The sequence below is a fragment of the Chrysochloris asiatica genome, unplaced genomic scaffold, assembly GCF_000296735.1.
Source record: "Chrysochloris asiatica unplaced genomic scaffold, ChrAsi1.0 scaffold00695, whole genome shotgun sequence".
Lineage (NCBI taxonomy): Eukaryota > Metazoa > Chordata > Mammalia > Afrosoricida > Chrysochloridae > Chrysochloris > Chrysochloris asiatica.
Window position 1 is genome coordinate 85,143 of NW_006409213.1, and position 24,952 is coordinate 110,094.

Sequence of the window (24,952 nt, forward strand, 5' to 3'; positions counted from 1 at the left end):
GTCTCAGTAGAAACCCACTGCCTTCTCCCTCAGCAGGCCACTGACACTGGAAACCCAGCCTCCTCTTCAAATATTGTTGTTTTCCAATGAAGTCAACTGTCCAACTACACCAGCGACACCAGAACAGCAAACAAACTCTGTCCATTTTAGAAAGGGGGGTGGGGGAGTGAGAAATTTATATCCAAAACTTACTGCCATTTTCCACTGAGGTTTTCTCTGGATTTCATCTTAACTTGAAGTTTGCACGGAGGCACAAACCAGGTTATCTCCAGATCTTTTTTTGCTTTCTAAAGAGACTCATCTGTCTTGATCAAGAATCACTATGTTTGGCTGCCTCACCTTATGAGTGCTGATGGTTCATAATACATCCTTTCCAATCATGTATCAGGTTGCCCTGCTCCCTCGGCTTCCGATGTCACAAATGCTGGGAGAGCTTGATGGTGATGACCTGGAACTGGCTTCTCGTTCACTCTTTGGCAACAGATACTGACACTAGTTTGTGATTTCACAAGAGCAACCCCAACTGGCCTGCCTACCTCTGGTTGTTCTCATAGGCCTTATCTAAAACCTGTTGCACGAGCAGTTTCCTGTAACCCAAGCAATGATGCTGACTTTATTTGGGGCAGAGTTAGGGCCAAGACATCAAGTTCTGGAAAATGTTAGACTCAGAATATATCAGTTATAAAGTATTCCATCAATAGCCCTGAACTACAGGAATAATTAGACTAATTAGATTAATCCCTTCATGGAAAATGATGGTGCTTTGAAAGCTCAAACCATGCATCTAGTTAAAAGTATAATCTCTTTTCTCTCATTGTTGTTAAGTGCCATCAAGTTGGTTCTGACTCATAGCGACCCTGTTCTGAGGAGTGGCTTATGGGTTTGAACCACGGACCTTGCGGTTCAAACCTACCTTTTAGTCCAGTGCTTATCTTATAGTGCCACACCAGGAGAAGTAAGAAAAAAAGGAAAAAAATACTCATTGCCGAATCTGATTCCAGGTGACCTTCTCTGTAGCAGAATAGAGCTGCTATGTAGAATTTTCTTGATTATAATCTTTATGGAAGCACGTTATCACTGGGTGCGTTTGAACTCTCAACCTCTAGGTTAATGTTGTTGTTGTTAGGTGCCATCGAGTCAGTACCGACTCATAGAGACCCTATGTATAACAGAACGAAACACTGCCTGGTCCTGGGCCAACCTCACAATTGTTGCCACGCTTGAGCCCACTGATGCTGCCACTTTTGCCAATCCATCTCGCGAGGGATCTTCCTCTTTTTCTCTGACCCTCCACCTTACCAACCATGATATTCTTCTCCAGAGACTGGTCCCTCCTGACAAAGTTCCAACTCATAATGACACATACAACTACATACAACAGAATGAAATACTACTTCACAGTCATTGCTATATTGGAGCCGACTGTTACAAACACAGCGTCAATCCATCTTGTTGAGAGAGTTCCTCTTTTTAAGTTAGTTGTTAAGTGCCATCTAGTTGATTCCGACTTGTAGAGACCCTGTATAGGGTTTCCAAGGAGCACAGTTCAAACAACTTTATAGTCTGACACATTAGCCCACAGCGCCACATCAGGACTCTTTTTAAGTTAGTTGTTGTTGTTGTTGTTATGTGCTGTGGAGTTGGTTCCAACTCATAGTGACCCTGTACAGGGTTTCCAAGGCTGTAATTCTTTACGGGAGCAGAAAGCCTCATCTTTCTCCCACGGAACATACTGGTAGTTTCGAACTGCTCACCTTGTGATTCGCAGCCTGATTCGTAACCACTACGCTACCAGAGCTCCTTAAGTTAGTAGTTGAACACAAATGTTAATGCCACCTGTTGTTGTTGTTGTTAAGTACTTTGGAGTCGGTTCCAACTCATAGTGACCCTGCACAGAGTTTCTGAGGCTGTAAATCTTTATGGAAGCAGAACGCCTCATCTTTCGCCTGTGGAACTGCTGGTAGTTTTGAACTGTTGACCTTGTGGTTGGCAGGCTGACTCGCAATCACTCCGCTGGTGGGAGGAAATGGTATTCAGTCTCAGGTTAGCCAAATGGAAGAGATCCATAGAGAAGATGGGATGGTTTGAGCTTCTCAGTTATCTGCCAAGAGTTTCCTCTGAAACCTTAACTCAGCCACCTGCAAAGTCCCCAGGTAAGGAATGCTGTAACTCTCCTCCGGTCCTAAAGCCACACATTGCTTCCGACTACTTATGGGCCAGAGGTCATAATCAGACATGGTTGTCTTGCTTACAGGGTGTTGTTTCTAGGTCGAGATTTTTTAAACAGGAAAATCCACATCGAAATCTAGACTTTTAGCTTCTCTTTACAAAACACAAAAACTGGCCTTATGAGCCAACATTCCCTGTGGCATGACAATCAGTGGCAGAGGAGCCAGCTGTCCCTGAGACAGAGTGTGCCTCACTGAGGTCCCCCAGCCCCCCAAATCCACAGAGTGTGTACACGCCCGACAGGCCACCATAGGCCTTTAAGCTTGCTTCCCTCTCACTCTGGGCTTCTAAAGTCTGTGAACAAGGTGGTGGCTGTTCTAGGAGTATCTTGGAGGTGGTAGCTGTATGCCATTGAGTTGGTTCTGACTCATAGCCCCCCTGAATAGGGTTTCCAAGGCTGTAAATCTTTACTGGAACAGAAAACCTCATCTTTCTCCTGTGGAGCAGCTGGCAGATTCAAACTGCTGGACCTCATGGTTAACAGCCCAACGTACAACCCACTTTGCTACCACGTCTCCCTATGAGTATCTTGTTGTTTTTGTTGTACATACTGTTGAGTAGTTCTGACTCATAGTGACCCAGTTTAGAGTTTCCAAGGAGCGGCTAATGGGTTTGAACCTCCGACCTTGTGGTCCAAAACAACTTTGCAGTCCAGTGCTTTATCCCACAGTACCACACCAGGACTCCTAATGAGTATCTTCAGACTCTGGACAACTCAGAATGTCCAAGAGTAATCAATCAGTTAAAGAGTCAGCAAAGGAAATAAATTATGTTGTTGGAAATATCTAACCATATTTAAATAAAACAAATGTAGCCAAAACCACCATAAATGGAAACGGGCTTAGGAGGAAAGCAATATTAAACTCAAGTTCTCATTATATATTTTTGTATTTAAGCTTCACACGTGATTTAATTTTGTTGGTTTAAGAATGTCTGCTAGAAAAGCCCATGAGCATAATAGAACAGTCTGAGAAGGAAGGAATTATTTACTTAGAGAGGAAGGAGAGTGTGATGGTTAGGAATAAGAACTTTATGTGACAATATTACTTGAATTTTTATAAAGTTTGTATTACTTTTGTAACCACAAATACAGCAAAGATATGGGTTTTAAATTAAAGTTAAACTATAGCTAACAATATTGTGTGGATTGCAATGGAAACTATCTGGTCAGATACATATAGAAATATTTTTCTTTCCACACCACCATACTCTTTCCTAATCCAGGTGGCTTTGTTATCAATAAGATGGTATGATTCTATCCTTTAGAACTTCTGTAAATACTGACAAAAGTTGAGAAATGAACATGCAGTTTACATTAAGGAAGAAGTAAGAAATACAGGCTGTAGAGCCTGAGCGCCTTCACTTGGTTCCCTGTTCTGTCTGCTACCTTCTATCTGTATGACCTTGGGCAAGTTGCTAAAATTCTCTATGCCTCAGTTTCCTTTTCTATAACATGGGGACAATAATAGCACTCACCTCATAAGGTTGCTGTGAGGATCAAATGTAAAGTACTTAGACTAGGACCTGGTATACAGTTAAGTGTTCAAAGCATGTTGACCATTATCATTCAAAGTTATTTTTTCCTCTCCTAGACTCATCACAGATCTCTACTAAGTATCTGCCTTCCTTATTAAACTTAAAAATAATTAACAAAATACCTGCATTCAGATATTCAGCAATGCAACTTTCATAACAATTGATATACAAGTATAAAGCAAAACTGGGTAAAGTTTTAAAAGCAAAGGTGGGTGTCCTTGTGCAGAAAAATAAAATACAATTTTCAAGTCTAGAAAGTTTTAAGATGAAGCATATAATTTCAGGTGACTTCACAGGAACATGGTGTCTTACAGAAAACAGGGGAGAGGATGGAGAAAAGAGAATTGGAAGCTGGGGTGTGCTCAGGATAAGAAAAAAGACCACTTGCCTGGTGGTCTTGTCTTTGTAGGACTCAATGAGCTACGAGGGACATCAGGGTCTAGAACTAAGACAGGATGCAGGAGGTGGGGAGGAACTGTTCCAACTCTGAATGGGGGCTTGTAGTGGGAACAAAGGGGTGTGAGCCAAAGTTGTGAATTTGCTAGTCCCTAAGCACTTTTGCCTCTGTGGGCCCTTACGTAGCACAGTGGGTTGGTTACATGTTGGGCTTCTAACAACAATGTCAGCAGTCTGAGTCCACTAGCCCCTCCAGTGGAGCAAGCTGAGGCTTTCTGCTCCCATAAAGATTTATAGCTTTGGAAACCCGATACAGGATTACTATGAGTCAGAACCAACTCGATGTCACACCACCACCACTATCACATCCATTAAAAAAAAATTAAAGATAATATTTTATATATGAATGGGTATGAATATGACTATATTGATATTTATCCTAAAAGCTCACTTGTGTGCTTCTAGAAGAGATTAAACTGAGTTTTGTGGACTGGTAAAACATGGTGGGCATGAGGCACAGAGCCTACTGTGTTTAATGGATAAATCAGTAGGGAAGGAGAGAAAGACCCACCACTTCAAATGGAACCTTAAAAAGATAAGCAACTAGAATCATTTCTGGGTCCGGGGATTCATAGTTGACATTTCTGGGCTCATTTTCTCAACTGAACTGAAAGATTTTCACACACTCTTGGAAATCAGATCTCAATAGTGTTTCCTCTGCCGGCTGCAGGTGTAAACAAGCCAGCACTTCAGTCTCAAGTGTGAAAACCACTTGGCAACTTCCCTTTCAGGACTTACACTGTCTCTTTCTCCCCAGTTACTTCAACAAAACATGGAATGAAAGAGTGACTACACACACACAAAACTAAACTCTACTGTTATCACTTCTCCAGCCACTTCTGACTCAAGACTACATAGTTCTGACAGAGCAAAACTAAGTCAAAATTTAAATTACTGCCTTGGCATTGTGCAATTTAAGAATTCAATGCCCTAGAAAAAGATGAAGATCCCACAGGCTCCAAAAAAGCTAGCAAGAGGCTCTCAACTCCGTAAGAACTGCAGTCCTATGTACAACATAATGAAGCACTGCTTGGCCTTACACCATCTGCATAATTCTGGCCTGGTTTTGCATCTGTTATGTCATTTTCAATGAGGGTCTTTCTCTCTTTTGCTGGCCCTCTTTTTCACACCAGCACCTGATGTGGCACTGTGGGTTAATGTGCTGGGCTGCAAAGTTGGTTTGAACCACAGGCAGGAGTCAAGCTCACCAGCGGCTCCTTGGAAACCCTATACAGGGTCGCTGCGGGTCGGAACCAACTCGATGACACTTAACAACAACAACAAATACCAAGCATGATGTCCTTTTTCAGGAACTGAATCGTCTTGACGACAGGTCTTAATTACGTAAAATGAAGTCTTGCCATCCTTGCTTCTGAGGAACATTCTGTTCTTTTTCCAAGACAGATTTGTTTGTTCTTCTGGCAGTCCGTGGTACCATCAATATTCTTCATCGATAACCATAATTCAAAGGCATCAGCTCTTCTCTGGTCTTCCTTACTCATTGTCCAGTTATCTCATGCATATGAGGCTACTGAAAATACCATGGCTTGGGTCAGGAGCATCTTAGTCCTTTTTAACACTTTAAAGAAGTCTTTTACAGCAGATTCTCACAATGCACTATGTCATTTGATTCCTAAATTCCTGCTTTCAGGGGCATTGATTGTGAATCCAAGTAAAATGAAATCCTTGACAACTTAAATATTTATTTTCTGAAAAATTTGACTTCTATCATGTTACTTATTGGTCCAGTTGTGAGGATTTTTGTTTTCTTTATATTGAGGTAAAATTCATACTGAAGGCTGGATCTTCATCAGTTAGGAAGTCACAGATGCTTTGTTTTCAGCAAGCAAGGCTGAGTCATCTATATATCAGAAGTTGTTAATAAGCATTCCTCCAATCCTGATGTCTCCTTCTTAATATAGTCCAGCTTTACAGATTATTTGTCCAGTATACAGATCAAATAAAGTGACATTAACATGCCTAATCATATAACCTTGATTGGTGTCCTAGTGTTGAGCTGTAGGATAACCGTGAGGTCACCGGTTCAAATCCATCAGCCACTCTCCTCTAATAGTTGCTCCCGGGAAACCCTGTAGAGGGTGGCTATGAGTTGGAACGACTCCACAAAACTTACCAACAACAGCATACCTTGACTGAGTCAGTTCTGACAAACGGTTCCATTTACTTGTTGATTGTGTGTGTAACTTACATTTCTCAGTGGATTGACTCAGGACTACTGTGACTTTGAGCAGAAACTGTACAACACATACCTCGTTATCTCACAACAAGCCTAGGAGTAGGCATTACTGCACTGCACAAAAGAGATGAATGAGGTCACACAATTTGTCAGCAACAAATCATGACTTTGGACCCAAGTCTGTTAGTCTCTAAGACTCACTGTTACATATCAGGGGCAACTCCGCTCCCAATTATTTAGTAGAACAGCTATAAACCCAGACAACTTGCCTAGTGGCATGACGCTAAGAATCTTCACCCCAAATCCTGTAGCTGAAGTGATGGAGAAAGGTCATCATGTCTTTGGCAGCAAGTGCCAGCGCATCTATGAACCAACCTTTAGTGAGGGAGATGTCGAACTTGGGGGACCAAGTTTTCAACGGTCTTTCCCTGATGTTGGGGGTTAAAGACTAGGATAAATGAGCACCTATTCGAGAGAAAACTGGTGACGACGGATAGCAGATGCGTCTCCTGGAGAGCCTTCCCGAGCCCCTGTCCCAAATCTTTCCAGGGAAAGGTCTCCTCACTATGCTCAGAGCAAGCTCTAGAGTCTGGTGAGACCGTGCAGCGCTAAGGACTCGGGAGAGGGCGCTCCTCCGCGTCACAGCAACCTTCAGCCCGCGTCCTCCACCGCCCCCTTCCTTCCCTGCCGCCTCGTCTCTCCTCTCGACACCCCGCAGCCCTGTCGTCTGCCGACCCGGCGCTCGCCTGCGCGCGCGCGCTCGCTCGCTTGCCTGCTTCCTACCGACGCCGCCGCCGCCGCTGCTTCTAGGGCCCGGACCATGGCGATATGCTTTCTGCTGCGGAGCTGCAGGGCCCAACGCCTCCTGCAGGCGCCTTCTGTCTGTTGTCCCCGCCTCCTCGCCGGCTGCCTGGGGCCCTCCACGCGACCCACGCCAGGCTCGGCCCCGCTCCGCAGCTTTGCCGGAGGCCTGGTGGGCCTTCCCCCGGCGCTGCTGCGCACCGACGGGTTCGTGGGCGGTCGCTGGCTCCCGGCCGCCGCCACCTTCCCAGTGCACGACCCGGCTAGCGGCGCCGCGCTGGGCAAAGTGGCCGATTGCGCGGCGCCGGAGGCCCACGCCGCTGTGCGCGCCGCCTACGAGGCTTTCTGCATCTGGAAGGGGGTCTCGGCCAAGGTGAGAGTGCACTGGGTACCGCGGGCAGAGCTGGCTGGGGAGCAGAGAGCGCTTTGCCTCAAAGTAAAACCAGCCGTGTAGTTTGTTCTCCTCTCCACTGCTCCGGGGTACACCATGCGGAAAGCCATGGCAACAAGAAAAGAGATGATCAACGAATACTTTTACAGTGCTTTTTGGCAGACTCTGTGCCAAGCCCTAGGAACATGACCCTTGACCTCACGCACATGAAGTCCAGTAGGGAAAAGAGAACACGGCACGTAATTACAAATGAGCTGAATGTTACTGTGAACATGCAGATGAGGCGTGACCGTGTGAATGGTGGAAGAAGGCCGTCAGGGAAGGTTGAGAAAACCCGCGGTTCTCAAATACCTCCCCGGGTGCTAGGAGAACCTGCGGGAAGCTGGTGCAGTGGTCCAGGAAACCGTTGGCCCTGGGCTAACGTAATGGAGTTAAGAGTGGAGAGATCAGGAAGGGAGACCTCCCGGATGATACTCCTGGTGTTCAATATGAATTGCTTTTGTTAAGTGCCTTCCAGTCGGTTCCGACTCTTAGCGAATCTGTATAGGATTTCCAAGGAGCGGCTGAAGAGTTTGAACCACCCACCTTGCGGCAGATAAACAGAAAAAATAGCCCTGTTGGTGCGGTTAAGTTCTTAGCTGATAACCAAAAAGTTGCTTGTTTCAGCCCACCAGTGATTGCGTGGGAGAAAGAAGCAGTGTGCTTCTGAAAAAATAATAGTCTTACGAACGCTGCGGGGCAATTCTACTCTGACCTTCAGTGTTGGTATGGTTCAGTATCGACTCCCTGGCAATGGGTTTGGGATAACCGAAAAACAAACCAGTTTGTACTCATGGCGACCCCAAGTGTACAAAGTAGAACTGCTACGGTTTTTAAAGCTGTCATCTTTTGGAAGCAGATTTCCAGGTTCAGGCCTTACAAGTTCAAGTCTCTGTGGCCAATATCGGAGACGGGGGTGAGACATTTTATTGATAGATCTGGAAGGCAGCAAGAATCCTTCTCTGAAAGACCGCCTTCCTCTTCCCGTCTAGGTCTCAGTCTGTCTGCAGTGCTGAACTCTGTTCTCAGAGTTTTATGGCTCTCTCATTGGGGAATACAGTGTGTGTCTCATTGAGTCCTGGCACTTTACATCCTGGGACTAGATTGCCCCAAACAATGTTAATGGCCTTATTGGAAACCTTTGTCTTAAAGTTACATGTTTTAAGGGATGAGAGATGGTGGCCTTTGGGTATTCCTCAGGCTTGTCTTCTTATCCTAGGTTTAAATCAACAAGGCGGCAATAAATCCTTATCCTGTCTGTTCCTGGAGCACCAGGTTAGTCAGGGCAATAATGACTGGGAGGGATGATTAAAAGAGTTTCAACAGAGAGGGAAAATATTTATTAACCCTTCTGTCAGCATCTCTGGACTCCTGGTGCTGTAGGATCAGCACTGGGCTGCAAACCACAAGATCGACAGTTCAAACCTGCCATCTGCTCCTTGGAAACACTATACAGGGTTGCTATGAGTAGGAACTGACTCAACATACCTCTGGATACGTCCGAACTGCCAGCCAAGAGCTTAACTGCTTGTATCACCCATGTTGTTGTTAAGTGTCATTGAATCAGTTCCAACTAATAGCAACCCTGAATAGGGTTTTGAGGCATATAAATCTTTGCGGGAACAGAAAGCTTCACCTTTCTTTAGCCTGGCTGCTGGTGGAGAGCAGTACTTATCCTATGGAGTCACCATGTGCCCTGTGCCACCTATTTTGTTGTTGTTGTTAAGTGCTGTCCAGTCTGTTCTGACTCATAGCAACCCAGTATAGGGTTCCCAAGGAGCAGCTGGTGGGTTTGAACCGCCAACTTTGTGGTTCATAGTCCAGTGCTGACCCTACAGCGCCACACCAGGAGTCCTGCACCACCTATTTTGTTGTTAAATGCCATTAAGTTGGTTCTGACTCATAACAACTCTATACAGGGTTTCTGAGCAGCAGCTGGTGGGTTTGAACTGCCAACCTTGTGATTCGCAGTCTAGTACTGATCCTACAGCACCAGCAGATGCTGGTATTTATTTTTTGGCTTAGAGGACACTGGAGAATTGAAGTGGAGGATATAGATGGAAAATGAGTAAGAAAAAAACAACTTGAGAGTTTCTTCCTCCTTTTATCATAGTACACCTAGCGTATAATTTTAACCAAAAAATCAAACCATTACCATCGAGTCAGTCCTGGCTCATAATTTCATCTCTTCTCCAACCTCTGAAATTAAGAAAATTTAAGCCAGCACAGTGAAATCATTTTCTTTGTGCTTCAGAATCCTTGCTCAGATTGTTTGCTTCGGGCCTTCTATATGCTATGCCTTTGTGATTATATGGAGTCCTGGCATGGATACTAAGGTCAGTTTGAACCGTAAGGTTGGCGGTTCAAACCCTTCAGCCGCTCCTCAGAAACCCTATACAGGGCTGCTATGAGTTGGAACCGACTCAACAGCACTTAACAACAACCAGTCAGAAAGAGTCTGCCTCTCCTTCCTGGTCTATCTTTGTCTGGAACCTCTGCTGAAGCCTGGGTGACCCTGCTGGTATCTAAAATACCAATCATATAGCTTCCCAGCAACACACAAGCCACCACAGTATGACAAACTGACAGACAAGTGGTGAAGAGAAGAGGAACATTGTCCCATAAAAAATGCTGGAAGATGAGCCCCCCAGGTTGGAAGGCACTCAATGTGTGACAGAGGAAGAGCTGCCTTCTAAAGTAGAGTTGTCCTTAATGAGTGGATGGAGTTAAGCTTTCAGGACCTTCATTTGCTGATGTGGCACAACTCAAAATGAGCTGCAAGCATCCATTAGGAGTCAGTCAGAACCTGGAATGTACAAAGTATGAATCTAGGAAGTTTTGAAGTTATCAAAAGTGAAATGAAATGCATACAGATTGATGTCCTAGGCATTAGTGAGCTAAATGGACTGATAGTGACTATTTTTAACCATACGACCATATGGTTTACTATGCCAGGAACTACAAATGCAAGAGGAAGGGCAACACATTCACTGTCAAAGAGAACGTTTCAAGCTCTGTCCTCAAGTACAATGCTGTCTGTTCTACCATCTTTTTCCATTTGAAATTGATCAAACATGCAATCAGGATGCATGTTTAGTTAGAAGCACTGGACCACAGATCAGTTTGAACCACAAGGTCGGGGGTTCAGACTCAACAGCTGCTCCTCATAAACCCTATACATGGTCGCTATGAGTCCGAGTTAACTCTGGCACTTAACAACGACATAGTCATGTGCATTTGAAACTAGGGTAGTGACTGAGAATGGACCATGAACTGATCCATGATGCCTCAGGGGCCCAGGGCTGGTCCACACGCTTTGTCATGTATGTCTCATGAACAGCTTTTTCCTGTTGTCTCACATCTTCGTTTTCACATATCTTGTGTCCTCCTTTTCCCTATGTGAAAACTTCTAAAGGGCAGGAATGAAAAAAACAAAACAACTAACCCATTCCCATCCACTCAATTTCAACTCTTGGCAGCTGCATGTGTATCAGAGTAACGCTGTGTTTTCTAGGATTTTCTTGGCTGAAATCTTTATGGAAGCAGAGCATAAGGCTTTTCTCCCACAGTGCAGCTGGTGAGTTTGAACCAGGACTTTGAATTGGTTCATTATAATTCAACTTCCTATTGAAATTTTGCATCTCCACTCCAGAGATACTGAACCAGAATCTACAGTGTAACAAGATTCCTGCAAGATTCTTATGTTACATGAGCATCACCTCAGGATCTATAAGAATCATGTTACGTGCCATCAAGTCGGTTCCAACTCAGCGACCCTTTATAGGGTTTCTGAGGTGCAACTAGTGAGTTTGAACTGCCAACCTTGTGATGATTCAAACTGACCTTGAGGTCCCGTGCTTGTACTACAGCACCACAGTAGGATACATATCTGGGATTCTGGAATAGAAATGCAAATTATCAGCAGGAGGTCTAACTGCAATGAGCCGGTTCAAAGACCTAATTTGAAGCACAACCTTCAGGTTGTTGTTGTTGTTAAGTGCTGTTAAGTCGATTCTGATCCATAGTGACCCTGTATAGTGTTTCTGAGGAGCAGCTGGTGAGCTTGAACCACCGACCTTGCCATTCCAATGGCTTTGCAATCTGACACATTAGTCCACAGCACCACACCAGGACTAGTTGTTAAATGCCTGAGTTAGTTCTGACTCATGGCAACCCTGTATAGGGTTGCCAAGGAACCGATAGTGAGTTTGAACTGCTGACATGGGGGTTAGTAGCTGAGAACAAACCTTTGCACTAGCTAGCCAATGGAAGAGAATTGATATTCATTCTTTTTTTTTTTTTAATTTTTATATTGTAAATTGAGTTAAGATCTTCAGTTTTACATTCAATAAATCATACTTTGCTTCATTAATGATTGCAATCCCCTCTATATACCATCAGTTAATAATATTTACCACTTTTTACTTTAACTCTTGCATGCCCCCCTGTGTCTACCACTATCTTCATCTATCCTCTGCCAACCTCCCACTTGTTATATATTGCCTGCCCTGTCACCCATGTTAACTCTCTAGCCCATGACTAATTTTCCCTCCCTACCACCCCTGGGACCATTGTACAATGTTCTTTTTATCAAGAAACCTTTTCTTAACTTTTCACAACGTTGGTCTCATACAATATTTGCCCTTTTGTGATTGACTAATTTTACTCAGCATAATGTTCTCCAGGCTCATCCATGTTGTGAGGTGTATTGCAGACTTATCATTATTCTTCAGTATTGCATAGTGTTCCATAATGTGACGTACCAGAGTTTTGTTTAGCCATTCTCTGTCCATGGGCATTTAGGCTGTCTCCATCTTTTGAATGTGTCTCTCTTTTGTGTGTGTGTGTGTGTGTGCACAAGACAGTGGAAACGACGTTTATTATTAAACTATAAATTAGGCGGGCAGCAGGGAGAGCGGCCGTCACGTCCTGGGTGCCTGCTCTCTCTCTCTCTCTGTCCTCCTGGGCTTGGATTTTGAGTTCCCCATCAAGGCGCTCCTTTGCTCGGACCACCTTGGACTGCAGGTAGAAGGAGCCTCCCACAGATTTGTCGTTCACCTTGAACAAGTGTTCATAGTTCTTCTGGATGTCCTCAGGACTCAGCTTGGAAATATTGAGAATCTACTGGGCCTCTTCCAGGCTGAGGCCAGAGAGGTTGGAGGCAGCAGCTGACTGGTGGCTGACACGGCCTTGGGCATCAGCAGCTGCCTTGCTGGCTGCAAATTCCTGCCGCAGGGGCTGGACAAAGGCCCTGCCCACCACCTGCACGCTCTTCACGATGATCTGGGCCAGGTACTTGGCCACTGCGGCCACTCTGCCACCGGATGGGAGACCGGCTCTGACATCCCTGGACCCACGGCCCCGGCTCAAGGGCGGCCTTAAATGTGTCTCTTATAGACAGCATATTGAAGGAGCCTGTTTTCTTATCCAATTTACTACTCTCTGTCTCTTGATTGGTTCATTTAATCAAATTACATTCAGTGTAATTATTGACAGGTATGAATTGTGTGGATCATGACAAGCTATGGACAGTATTGCAAAATATGAAGTAATTCAGAACACCTAATTGTGCTCATGAGGAACCTGTACACAGACCAAGAGGCAATTGTTCAAACAAAACAAGGGAATACCAGATAGTTTAAAATTAGGAAAGCTGTATGCCAGGGTTGTGTTCTTTCACCATACTTACTCAATCTGTATGCTGAGCAAATAATCTGAGAATCTAATTTATATGAAGAAAAACATAGTATCAGGATTGGAGGAAGACTCATTAACAACTTGTGATATGTAGATGATACAACTTTGCTTGCTGAAAGCAAAGAGGACTTGAAATACTGATGAAGATCAAAGAGCACAGCCTTTGGTATAAGTTGTATCTCATTGTAAAGAAAACAAAAATCCTCACTACTGGACCAATAAACAACATCCAAATAAATGGAGAAAAATTGAAGTTATCAAAGACTTCAACCATTAACACTCATGGAAGCAGCAATCAAGAAACCAAAGGTTTGCATTAGGCAAATCTGCTGCACAAGACCTCTTTAAAAAAGTGTTGAAGAGCAAAGATGTCAACTTGATGACTAAGGTGCTCCTGACCCAAGCCATGGTATTTTCAGTAATCTCATGTGCATGCAAAACTTGGACAGTGAATAAGGAAGACCAGAGAAGAATTGATACATTTGAGTCATGGTGTTAGAGGAGAATATTGAAAGTACCATGAACTGCCAAAAGAACAAACAGATCTGTGTTGGAAGAAGTGCGGCCAGAATGCCCCTTGAAAGCCAACATAGCCAGACTTCGTGTCTCATACTTTGAGTGTATTTTCAGAAGGGACCTTTCATGTTTGGGAAAGTGGAGGGTCAGAAAAAAAGAGGAAGACCCCTAACAAGATATACTGGCACAGTGGTGGCAGCGATGGTTTCAGGGTTAGCACTGACTGTGAGGTTGGCACAGGACCGGGCAGTGTTTCGTTCTCTTGTGCCTAAGGTTACTATGCGCTGGTACTGACTCACTGACACCTAACAACAACATGAATTGATTGCTGTCATTTTGCTGTGTGGTGGGTTTTTTTTTTTTTGTAGTTTTGCTGATTTCTTTGCGCCATAATTTTTTGCACTAAATTCATTTTGTTTGTGGGTTTTCTTTTCATATTCATTTCTATTGGGATAATGTTTAGTAAATCTTTCTGATTTTCCTCTTTTTTTATTTTTATGTGAAGATGTATTCATTTTCCCTGTCATTTATTAATTTTTTCCCCATTTAGAACAGTCTTTTTATTGTGAAGTCTCTTTAACTTCCTCACTATTTGGAAGTTCTGTATTTATATTATTTCTTTTTGTTTTGCAGTTGACACCATTATATATTGTTATCTCTCTTTCCCTTTTTTCAGTCTCATAGGTTTTACTTTAATATTTGTTTACTATAGTTGTAAGGTAAGCACTGGACTACAAGGTTGTTTGAATCACAAGGTCGGTGGTTCAAACTCATCGGCTGCGCCTCAGAAATGGTATACAGGGTCACTATGAGACAAAACTGACTCAACAGCACTTAACAACATGTTGTTGCTGCAGTTAAGTACCATGGAGTCAGTTCCGACTCATAGTGACCCTGTACAGGGTTTCCGAGGCTGTAAATCTTCATGGGAGCAGAAAGCCTCATCTTTCTCCAGCAGAACTGCTGGTAGTTTTGAACTGCCAACCTTGAGGTTAGCAGCCCGATTCGTAACCACTACACTACCAGAGCTCCTTTAACAACACATAGCTGCTGTTAAAATTTATCACTAATTTAGTAACTTAAAGCAACACGAATTGTCTCACAGTTCTAGAGATAAGGTCTGGAATGGAACTCATCCTCACAGTCCAATTTTCAGCCAAACAGTTGATATGTTTATTAGGAGGGGACAACAACACTAGTGAGGTCTGCTCACCATGGAATGAATGGTCAGTCATTCAAAGTCAAAGGAACAGCATATAGCTAAGGACAAAGCTGAGAAGGGATGAGAAGATGGCTGGAATGGAAGTAGGAAATCACAGGGAGGAAGCGGGATAACGTTTGTGGCATGGAGCGTTTGGTAATCATTGCGATGAAACAAAGTATATGATGCATTGAATGTAAAGCTGATGATCTTGTCTGTAAACCCTCACTCAATTCATAATAAAAAGTTAGGAAACTAAATGAAAAGTTGGTGGTTCGATGTCACCCAGAGGTACCTTGGAAATAAAACCTGGTGACCTACTTTTTAAAAAATCAGCCACTGAATACCCTGTGGAATACAGCTGTATCGTGACGTGACACACATGGGGTCACCATGGGTCAGAACCAACTGACCAGCAACTAACATGCCTATAGATACAATTGAAATTGAAGCTTTGTTCTTATTCATAAAAAAAGTATTGATGCATTTCCCCCCAGAATGAAGCCATGCAACTATTATGTTAAGAAATTGAAGATTATTTAATAGTTGGTCTTACACTGGGTAGTTCATTATTTCTATACCTTTTTATTTCTCTTTCAGGAAAGGAGTTCATTACTTCGAAAGTGGTATGACTTAATGATACACAATAAGGATGACCTTGCTAGGATTATCACAGCTGAAAATGTAAGTGCAAGGGCCTGGTTTGCAAACACAAGAAATTATCCCGGAATTCTTAGCCTAAAAGTTCGCAAAATTATCTAAATTCTTGCCAGGTATGGAATCATCTTGCCTAAAGCAGTTTGTCCTCTGTATGTTGTTTTTAGCAATACTAACGCCTGACGCCAGTGGGTAGAGACTGACTAGCTCCCCCCACCTCCCATGCTGATGGGACTCCTGAGGCATGATGAAATCTACCCTGGCCACATGGTGAGGCTGTTCAGAGGCCTGAACCCTGAGGTTCCAATGGCTCTTCCTAGTTGTTGCCCATGCACTGGAGAGGGTAGATGTCCATCTTTGGAACATGGAAACTCAGTGCTGTGACCCCTTTCAGACCTCACCTTATGTGTCTCTTTGTGACCTTTATTTAAATAGGCCTGTGATCAGAAACAAGGATCTCTGATGGTGCGATGGGTTAAGCTGACTCTAAGATCAGTGGTTCAAACCCACTAGCCTCTCCTCATGAGACAGATGAGGCAGTCTGCTTCCAAAAAGATTAACAGCCTGGGAAAGCCTAGGGGAACTTCTGCTCCGTCCTATGGGGTCACTGTAAGTCAGAATTGGCTTCAAACTGCTGGCCTAGAGTTCTATTGAAATAAAAAGGTCATCAGATATCAAATAATCAGCTTGGCAACCACAAACATTTTCTTATAAACTGAGCCCAACACTCGGATTTACTAAAACAAAATCTGCATGTTATGGTTTATTTAATAATTGACAGAGAATAGATTTTGGGGAGAAACATATGCCTGCCGCTTTTTCACCATTCCATTTTTTTCCCCTTTGTACCTTGTTTTGTATTCATTGCTTTTGTTGTTTTCATACATTTTAAACAGTACCATTCATTCTTTGATAGCTATGATAAAATACCCTATGTTGGTGCTGGAGGGTCAGTATTGACTGCTAATGGTAAGGTCAGCAGTTCAAACCCATCAGCCGCTCTCTGCAGGAGCGTGACGAGGCTTTTCCTAGCTTAAAGAATTACAGCCTTGGAAACCCTGCATAGGTTCACTGAGTCGGATTAGACTCAATGGCAGTAGGCTTTTATACCGTGGTCAAAACATTTAGAAGGTGTTGGAAGGAGAAAGAATTATCAGAGCAATTCTAGGCATCTCCTCCTAATTCGGAAGCATAGTGAGAATACAAATGACTTTACTGTGGTTCAGGGTAGTGCAGCCACGATTAGATTATAACCCTCCTCATTTGTCATTCTGCTTTCTAGAACTTACAACAAAGTTACACATTTCTTGATGACCCTATGGATTTTGGAATGTTCTCATCTGGAGTTAGGAAACTTCTATGCTGCTTGGAACCTTAAAGTCATAATGTTTGTATTACTAACCACTCCAGTTACCATCAAGTCGACTTACAGTAACGCCATGTGTGACAGGGTTTTCACTGGTTGCCTTTTCCGAAGTAGATCTCCAGAACTTTCTTCCGAGGTGCCTCTGGGTAGACTTAAACCTCTGATCCTTTAGTTAGCAGCCATTTGTATCACCCAATGACTCCGTTTTTAGTATTAGATGATAATGTGCAAGTATGTGTCCTTTTCTGATTTAATTTAGGGAAAACCGCTGAAGGAGGCTCAGGGAGAAGTTCTCTATTCTGCCCTCTTCCTAGAGTGGTTTTCCGAGGAAGCCCGCCGCATCTACGGAGATATCATCTACACCTCAGCGAAAGACAAGAGGGGCTTGGTCCTCAAGCAGCCTGTGGGTGTGACTGCAGTCATCACCCCGGTATGTGGCAGGGTCAACTCAGTCCTGGGGTAGGAGATGGGGCTGGGACACAGGAAACAAGTCCTTCCTCCTTGTAAAGATGTGGACTCATCCTGTTATCTCTGTCACCTGTTCTTGGTTTCCTGAGTCCTTTGCTGGCACAGAGGTGTGTTTCCTGGTCCTTTGTGAAAATAAATGTTAGGTGTGGTGGCAGCAAGTGGGCATGTTTCCCAGTGCCTGTGGATGTGGGGTAACCCCAGTGGACTTTTGTGACTTGCATAAAGGCTTTTTTCCCTGGTATTGCCTAGCACTTCTAAAAAGATCTCCTGGTATTTATCATTTGTAGATACAATGCCGTTTTAAAACATGCAAAGCCGACTTTAAAAAATGTATTTTCTTATGGTTAAAATATCTATATACAAAACTTTTGCCAAATCATTTTTTTTTTTTGCATGTCCAGTTCGGTGCCATTGATTGTATTCATCCTGTTGTACAACCATTCCCCTATTTTTTCACTACTATTAACAGAAACTCAGTGCCCCATGAGCACTGACTCCCTTTTACTCCCTCCGTTCCACCCCTGAACATCACCAATAAACTTTGGTCTCTGTACATTTGCCTATTTTAAATATTTCATAGAAATGGGAGCATACAGTATGTGTTCTTTTGTGACAGTCTTAGTTTACTCAGAATGCTTTCATGGTTTATTCATGACAAATTATTTTTTAAGAGGTAGGTTTAATGTATGGTTATCATGAACAACTAAACATTGTTGTTCCTACCCAACAGGCCCTGGGTCATGTTCTGTAGGTGGAATGAGATAAGAAGTAAGATCTTGAGTCTGGCTGGAATGGGTGCAGTATACTTGTTGAGGATTCAGCTTTCTCATTGGACAACCTTTCTTAGACTACTTGGTTTCATAATTATTTCTCTACAGTTTCTGCTTTGTTGTTGTTAAGTGCTGTTGAGTCACTTCCGACTCATAGTGACCCTGTGTAGGGTTTCCAAGGAGCAACTGGTGGGTTTGAACTGCTGACCTTGTGGTTCACAGTCCAGTGCTGGTCCTACAGCACCACACCAAGAGTCCTGGTCTCAAAACCACTCTTCCCATCCTTCTCAGATAGTGACTGACAGATGCCCTCCTTCTACTGTCTAGACTGACTAGGTTGGACTCAGATCTGTTCACTAGTTGTATGACTTTTGGCAAGTTACTAACTTGGTCTCAGGCTTTTCCAAACCTACAAATGAAGCTGATAATACCAACCTCATTGGGTTATGATGGGGAATTCTAATTTTCAATTGCTTAGAACAAACACTATATATTTGTCTATTATAATAAAATTAAATATTATTCTTACAGATGTGAGTATATCTACAAGAAATGTAGATTTATATGAGAAGATCTTTAAAAGTCTGTAGAAAGTTTCCCTTGTCTTTTAATTCCTTTTTTCCACAAAATTTCTGAAGTTCTCTCCTATATGCATGTATATATAAATCAGCAGTCTAGTGCTGATATATATAGATATAGATATATGCATATATATCCCAGCACTGGACTGCGAACCTCATGGCTGGCACTTCAAATCCACCAGCTGCTCCTTGGAAACCCTATACAGGGTTGCTGTGATTCGGAACCAACTCAATGGCACTTAACAACAACAACAACAACATAAACACGTGTAGAGATGGAAATAGTAAATCATGAGCTGTTTTTAAAGTCACCTTTGCTGTTGGGTTCTCCCAAGTACGTAGCTCAGGAGCCATCAAACTAAAGCTCACAGGTCAAATTCCATCCAGTACCTGTTTTTGTAAAGTTTTATCGGAATATAGCCACACCCATTTTTATACTTATTACCTGTGACTGTTTTTGTGTTAACAACCATAGTGTTCAAGTAGTGTGACAGAAACTGTATGTTCCCCCAAAGCCTTAGATATTTGCTATCTGGATCTTTACAGAAAAAGATTTCTGACCCCAGTATACTTGATTTTGTACTGTTTTAAATTCTGAAAACGTTCAGAAACGTTGCCTCTCAAGATGGCAGGTGGCAAGTGTTCTATGAACTCACCTGTGCAAGAGCCAGAGAACAGCTTTTCCAATCAGTTGTGCAGTAGATGTATTGACTGACTTCCTTTGGACTAGGAAATGTATTAACTAACTTCCTCGCACATATTTCCTCTGCCCTATGACCCTAGTGGAATTTTCCCAGTGCTATGATTACCCGGAAGGTGGGGGCCGCCCTGGCAGCCGGCTGTACCGTGGTGGTGAAACCTGCCGAAGACACGCCCTTCTCTGCCCTGGCACTGGCTGAGGTGAGTCTCTTCCTAGGCTGTGCAGAGCTGGCAAGGTCTGAAAATGGATATTTATCTGGCACATCAAGAAGCCCTTTTTCTGTCTTCTTCTTTGTCTACATCTTATACTGCCTGGTCTTCTGTTTTAATAGACTGGGAATTTTTTTAGTCAGATGTTCTTTTCAGAAAAAAATGAATGTATTATTTAGGCTAAGAAGAGGAAGACTCTCAGGAGATGGATTAACATAGTGGCTGCACCAGTGGATTCAAAGATCATCATTATTATGAGGATGGCACAGGACCGGGCAGTGTTGTATTTTGTTGACCGCAGGGTCACATGAGTCGAAACTGATGAGATGGTACCTAACAACACCAACCAGCCATCATATTCCTAGGAATGTGTCTACATTGTGGGGTTCTGTCCCATCTAGGAAACTCCTAGTTACCATTCCCTTCCCCTGTTGTCACCCAGATCTCATTCTTCTGTTTAAAACCATCTAATGGTTTATTGCTTCTCGTGTCATGCGAAGGAAAATCCAGACTCCCTACAGGGGCTTTCTGGGCTCTGAGCTCCTCTGGAAGTAGCGCCCTATTCAGCCACTCTGGCCACTCTTCAGCTCCTTGGTCCAAAACAGGCTTACTCCTTCCTCTGGCCTTTCCATGTGCTCTTCCCTCTGTCTGAAAGCTCTTCACTCAGGCATCCCTGTGACTTGCTTCTTCAAGCCTTCACTTCAATGCCACCTTCTCAAGGAAGTCTTTTCTGACTTCCTTGATTAAAAATTACAACCGCCCACTCTTGCACTCTTAATCCTCCCTCTCTGTGTTGTTGTTGTTTTTTACAGCACTTGACACCATCCAAATACCAGATGTCATGTTTATTTACTTTTGCTAATTATCCTCCCCCACCAGAATGTAAGCTTTGTGAAGACACGGCCTTTTATCTGTTTTGTTCTCTGCTATGTTCCAGAGCCTTTAGAATAGTGCTTGGATGTAGGAGACAGTGAATAATTTTGGAAGGAAGGAAGAATGACTAAATGAAGGAAGGGAGAGAGGGAAGGAAAGAAGGAATTCGCAGTTAGAACTCACAGCCACTGGTCCAAAGTGTGGTGAGACGTGGGGACTCCTGAGCCCATGGACAAGGAGGGCTAGAGCTGAGAGTGAAGCATCCAGCCGACATTAAGTGGAGGGAGATGCACAGGAACTCCTAAACTTGCAGATATTACCCATTTGACCTAGCCTTGATGGCTTGATAATCAGAACTCAACTAGAGAAAGATTTAAAAAAACAAAAAACAAAACAATTTTTGTTAAAGGAAACAAGTGTAAATTGCTGTAGTTTGGTAAACTTGACCTATATTTATGGATGTTGTTGTTATGTGCCATGGAGTCAGTTCCAACTCATAGCAACCCTGTGCAGGGTTTCCAAGACTGTAAATCTTTACGGGAAAATACCAGCTAAGAGGGAAGGAGTCTTCACATCAAGTACCAATCCTATCCCCTCTGTGTACAGGGTAGATAGGGACAGGCAACTTAGACATTGGCTACCTAAAATGAGGGGATGATAAAGGCACAAAGTGACTAGCTTACAAGGTTTCAAGAGGGAGTTTAGTTTAAGAGTGTGGGGGAGAAGAAAGAGTCCCCACTGAATAGTTTTCATCTCGTCTAGACGGGTCTGGCGAAAAGAGATGGGGATAAGATTCTTATGATTCAATAGTGAGTAATTGCTATCATGACTAATTGCAACTGTCACAACTGTAAAGGTAGAAGTTTTGTAACAAAAACAGAGTAGTAGTTAATCTTACGGTCCAGAAACAGAGGACCCTAGGACCATCAAGGGAGAAGAGCATGAGCAGAATGCAGCACCTTATCCACAGAAGCAGTGACACCAGAGATGGAGGCAGAGATGAGAACATGGAGAGATAGAGCAGCTGAGGACTCTAGACTCATGGAAAGAGAAAGGCTGTGTGCTTGCGGCCAGGAGGCAGGGTTGCAGAATGTGCCCTTTGGTTGTTTAAACGATTATATATTCCTGAGTGCTTTTGTGTACATCCTTCACCTCACCCCCGAAAAAAACAGCAAATGCTGTTGAGTGATGATACACGGAGGAGATTGTAATCATTGCAATGAAACGATGGTGTTAAGCCGATGTTCTTCCATGTAAATTATCACTCAGTTCACAATTTTAACAAAAGTAACCCACAGCCACTCATCATGATGTTGGATCTCCTGATCTTACCTCGTATCTCAGCCTTTCCTGTGTCAGAACCCTCTTCTATTTCTATTCCATGAGATGCTGCTTTTCTGTGGTTAGACAAAGCAGCTTTCAACTCCCAGACATAACCAGCATCATAGGGACTGTGGGGAGTCCCTGCACTTGCTTTTCTCAGTTCTCTGAGACCTGGTGCAGCTCCAGACTCCATGACTGGAAACGCCTCCCCTTAGGGGCCATGCTCCCAAAGGACACCTTGTTTCAGAGGCAAATCATTCATTTGAGTCATTCAGTAACATTAACTGAATTGAGGCTTTTTTGTAGATGGGCTATTAGACTTTTTTTATACTTTACCTTTTTCTTGTGTCATGTTTGAGTTCATCTTTTTATTAGATTCCTTGAGTATAAATAAAAATGTTAATTAAGGATGCTGTTGTCAGGTGTCCTCGAGTCAGTTCCAACTCCTAGTGACCTGATGCACAATAGAACGAAATACTGCCCAGTCCTTATGTGAGCCTCACAATTGTTATTAATCTTGAGCCCATTGCTGCTGCCACTGTGCCAGTTCATCTTGTTGTGGGTCTTCCTCTTTTTTGTTGACCCTCCACGTTTCCAAGCATAACATCCTTCTCCAGGGACCAGTTCCTCCTGATAATATGTCCAAAGTAATGAGAGACAAAGTCTCATTATCCTGGCTTCTAAGGAGCATTCTAACTATACTTCTTCTGACAAAGTTTTGTTTGTTCTTCTAGCAGTCCATGGTATTTTTAATATTCTTCTCCACCACTATAACTCAAATGCATTCATTCTTTTATGGTCTTCCTTATTCACTGTCCAGCTTTCACATGCATATGAGGCTATTGAAAATACCATGGCTTGGATCAGGTGCGCCCTAGTCCTCAAACTGACATATTTGCTCTTGAACACTTTAACGTGGTCTCGTACAACAGATTTGTCATTTGATTTGTCATTTGCAATATGTCATTTGATTTCTTGACTGCTGTTTCCATAAGTGTTGCTAGTGGATCCAAGCAAAATGAAGTCTTTGACAGCTTCAATCTTTTCTCCATTTATCATGATGTTATTGGTCCCATAGTGAGGATTTTTGTTTTCTGTACATTGAGGTGTAAGCCATATTAAAGCCTGTGGTTTTTGATCTTCATCAGTGAGTATTTTAAGCCCTTTTTGAGTTCAGCAAATAAGGTTGTATCTTCTTCATATTGCAGGTTGTTAATGAATCTTCTTCTAATTCTGATGCCACATTCTTCTTCATATTATCCACCTTCTCAGATCATTTGCTCAGTATATATATATTGAATAAGTAGGGTGGAAGAATACAACACTGACACACACCTTTTCTGATTTTAAATCAATATTCCCTTATTCTGTTCGAACGACTGCCTCTTAGTCTATGTACAGGTTCCTCATGAGCACATTAAGTGTTCCGGAATACTCATTCTCTACAGTGCTGTCCATACCTTGTCATGATCCACATAGATGAAAGCCTTTGCATAGTCAGTAAAGCACAGGTAAGCATCTTTTGGTATTCTCTGCTTTCAGCCTAGATACATCTGATGTAAGCAGTGACATCCTTGTTCCACATCCTCATCTGAATCACGCTTGAATCTCTGGCAGTCAGTGTAATAGTGCACCATTTTTAAATGATCTTTAGCAAAATTTTACTTGCATGTGATATTAAAAATATTGTCCAATGATTTCTTCATTCCGTTGGGTCACCTCTCTTTGCAATGGGTACAAATGTGGGTCTCTTTCAATCAATTGACCAGGTAGCTGTCATCCAAATTCTTGGTAGCTACATGCCTCAGGTGCTTCATCAGTTTGTTGAAAGATTTCAATTTGTATTCTATCAATTCCTGGAGTCTTGTGCTTTGCTAATGCCTTTAGTGCACCTTGGACTTCTTCCTTTAGTATCATTGGCTCTTGATCATATGCTGCCTCTTGAAATGGTTGAACATCAACCATTTCTTTTTGATACAGTGACTCTGTGTAGTCCTTCCATCTTCTTTTGATGCTTTCTGCATCATTCAATACTTTGCCCATAGAATCCTTCGATATTTCAAGGCAAGACTTGAAATTTTTCTTCAGTTCTTTCAGCTTGAGAAATGCTGAGCATGTTCTTCCCTTTTGGTTTTCTAACTCCAGGTCTTTGCACATTTCATGATACTTTTTCTTCTTGAGATACCCTTTGAAAATTTCCATTCAGCTCTCTTATATCCTCATTTCTTCCATTTGCTTTAATGTATCTATGCTGGAGAACAAATTTTAGAGTCTCTTCTGACATCCGTTTTGATCTTTTCCTTCTTTCTTGTCTTCTTAATGACCTTTTGCTTTAGTGATTGGTGCATAAATTTGAGTAACAAATGGTTTTAACTGGTCTTCTTTGTAGGTACAGATATTATCTTATCACAGATAGTATTGTATTTCAAGCTAGATCTTAAAATATTCTTATTGATGATGGATGCAGTGCCATTTCTCTTGAATTTGTCATTCCCGGCATAGTAGTCTATATGATTGTTAGATTCAGAATGGCCGGTATCAGTCCTTTGAAGCTCACTGTCTTGTCATCTTAATAACCTTTTGTTTTCATCTTGTATGTTCTTGATGTCATCCCACAACTCTTCTTGTAATCTGACATAAATGTCTAAGTCATCAAATCTGTTCTTGAGGTGATCTCTAAATTCAGGTAGGATAGGTTGAAGGTCATATTTTGGTTCTCATGGAATTGTTTTAATTTTCTTCAGCTTCAGCCTGAACTTTCATATATGAGCAATTGATGATCTGTTCTACGTCTTTTCCTGGTCTTATTTTGGCAATGATATGGAGCTGTCCCACTATCTCTTTCCAAAGCTGAAATTAATTTGATTTCTGTGTATTCCATCCACGTGTATAGTCATCTTTTATGTTGTTTAAAAAAGGTATTTGCAACGAACAAGTCATTG

General features: G+C 42.7%; 1 protein-coding gene and 1 pseudogene across 1 annotated transcript in view; one reads left to right on the forward strand and one right to left on the reverse strand.

Moving 5' to 3' along the window:
* The first annotated feature begins 7,238 nt into the window (after positions 1-7,238).
* Positions 7,239-24,952, forward strand: part of ALDH5A1 (aldehyde dehydrogenase 5 family, member A1) — a 61,964-nt gene continuing 44,250 nt past the window's right edge. Inside the window, exons 1-4 of the mRNA XM_006877947.1 lie at positions 7,239-7,592; positions 15,664-15,747; positions 17,346-17,516; positions 19,689-19,805. Of these exons, the coding sequence (XP_006878009.1) occupies positions 7,239-7,592; positions 15,664-15,747; positions 17,346-17,516; positions 19,689-19,805 (726 nt within the window). The remainder of the gene's footprint in view (positions 7,593-15,663; positions 15,748-17,345; positions 17,517-19,688; positions 19,806-24,952) is intronic.
* On the reverse strand, positions 7,872-15,489 carry LOC102835324 (annotated as a pseudogene).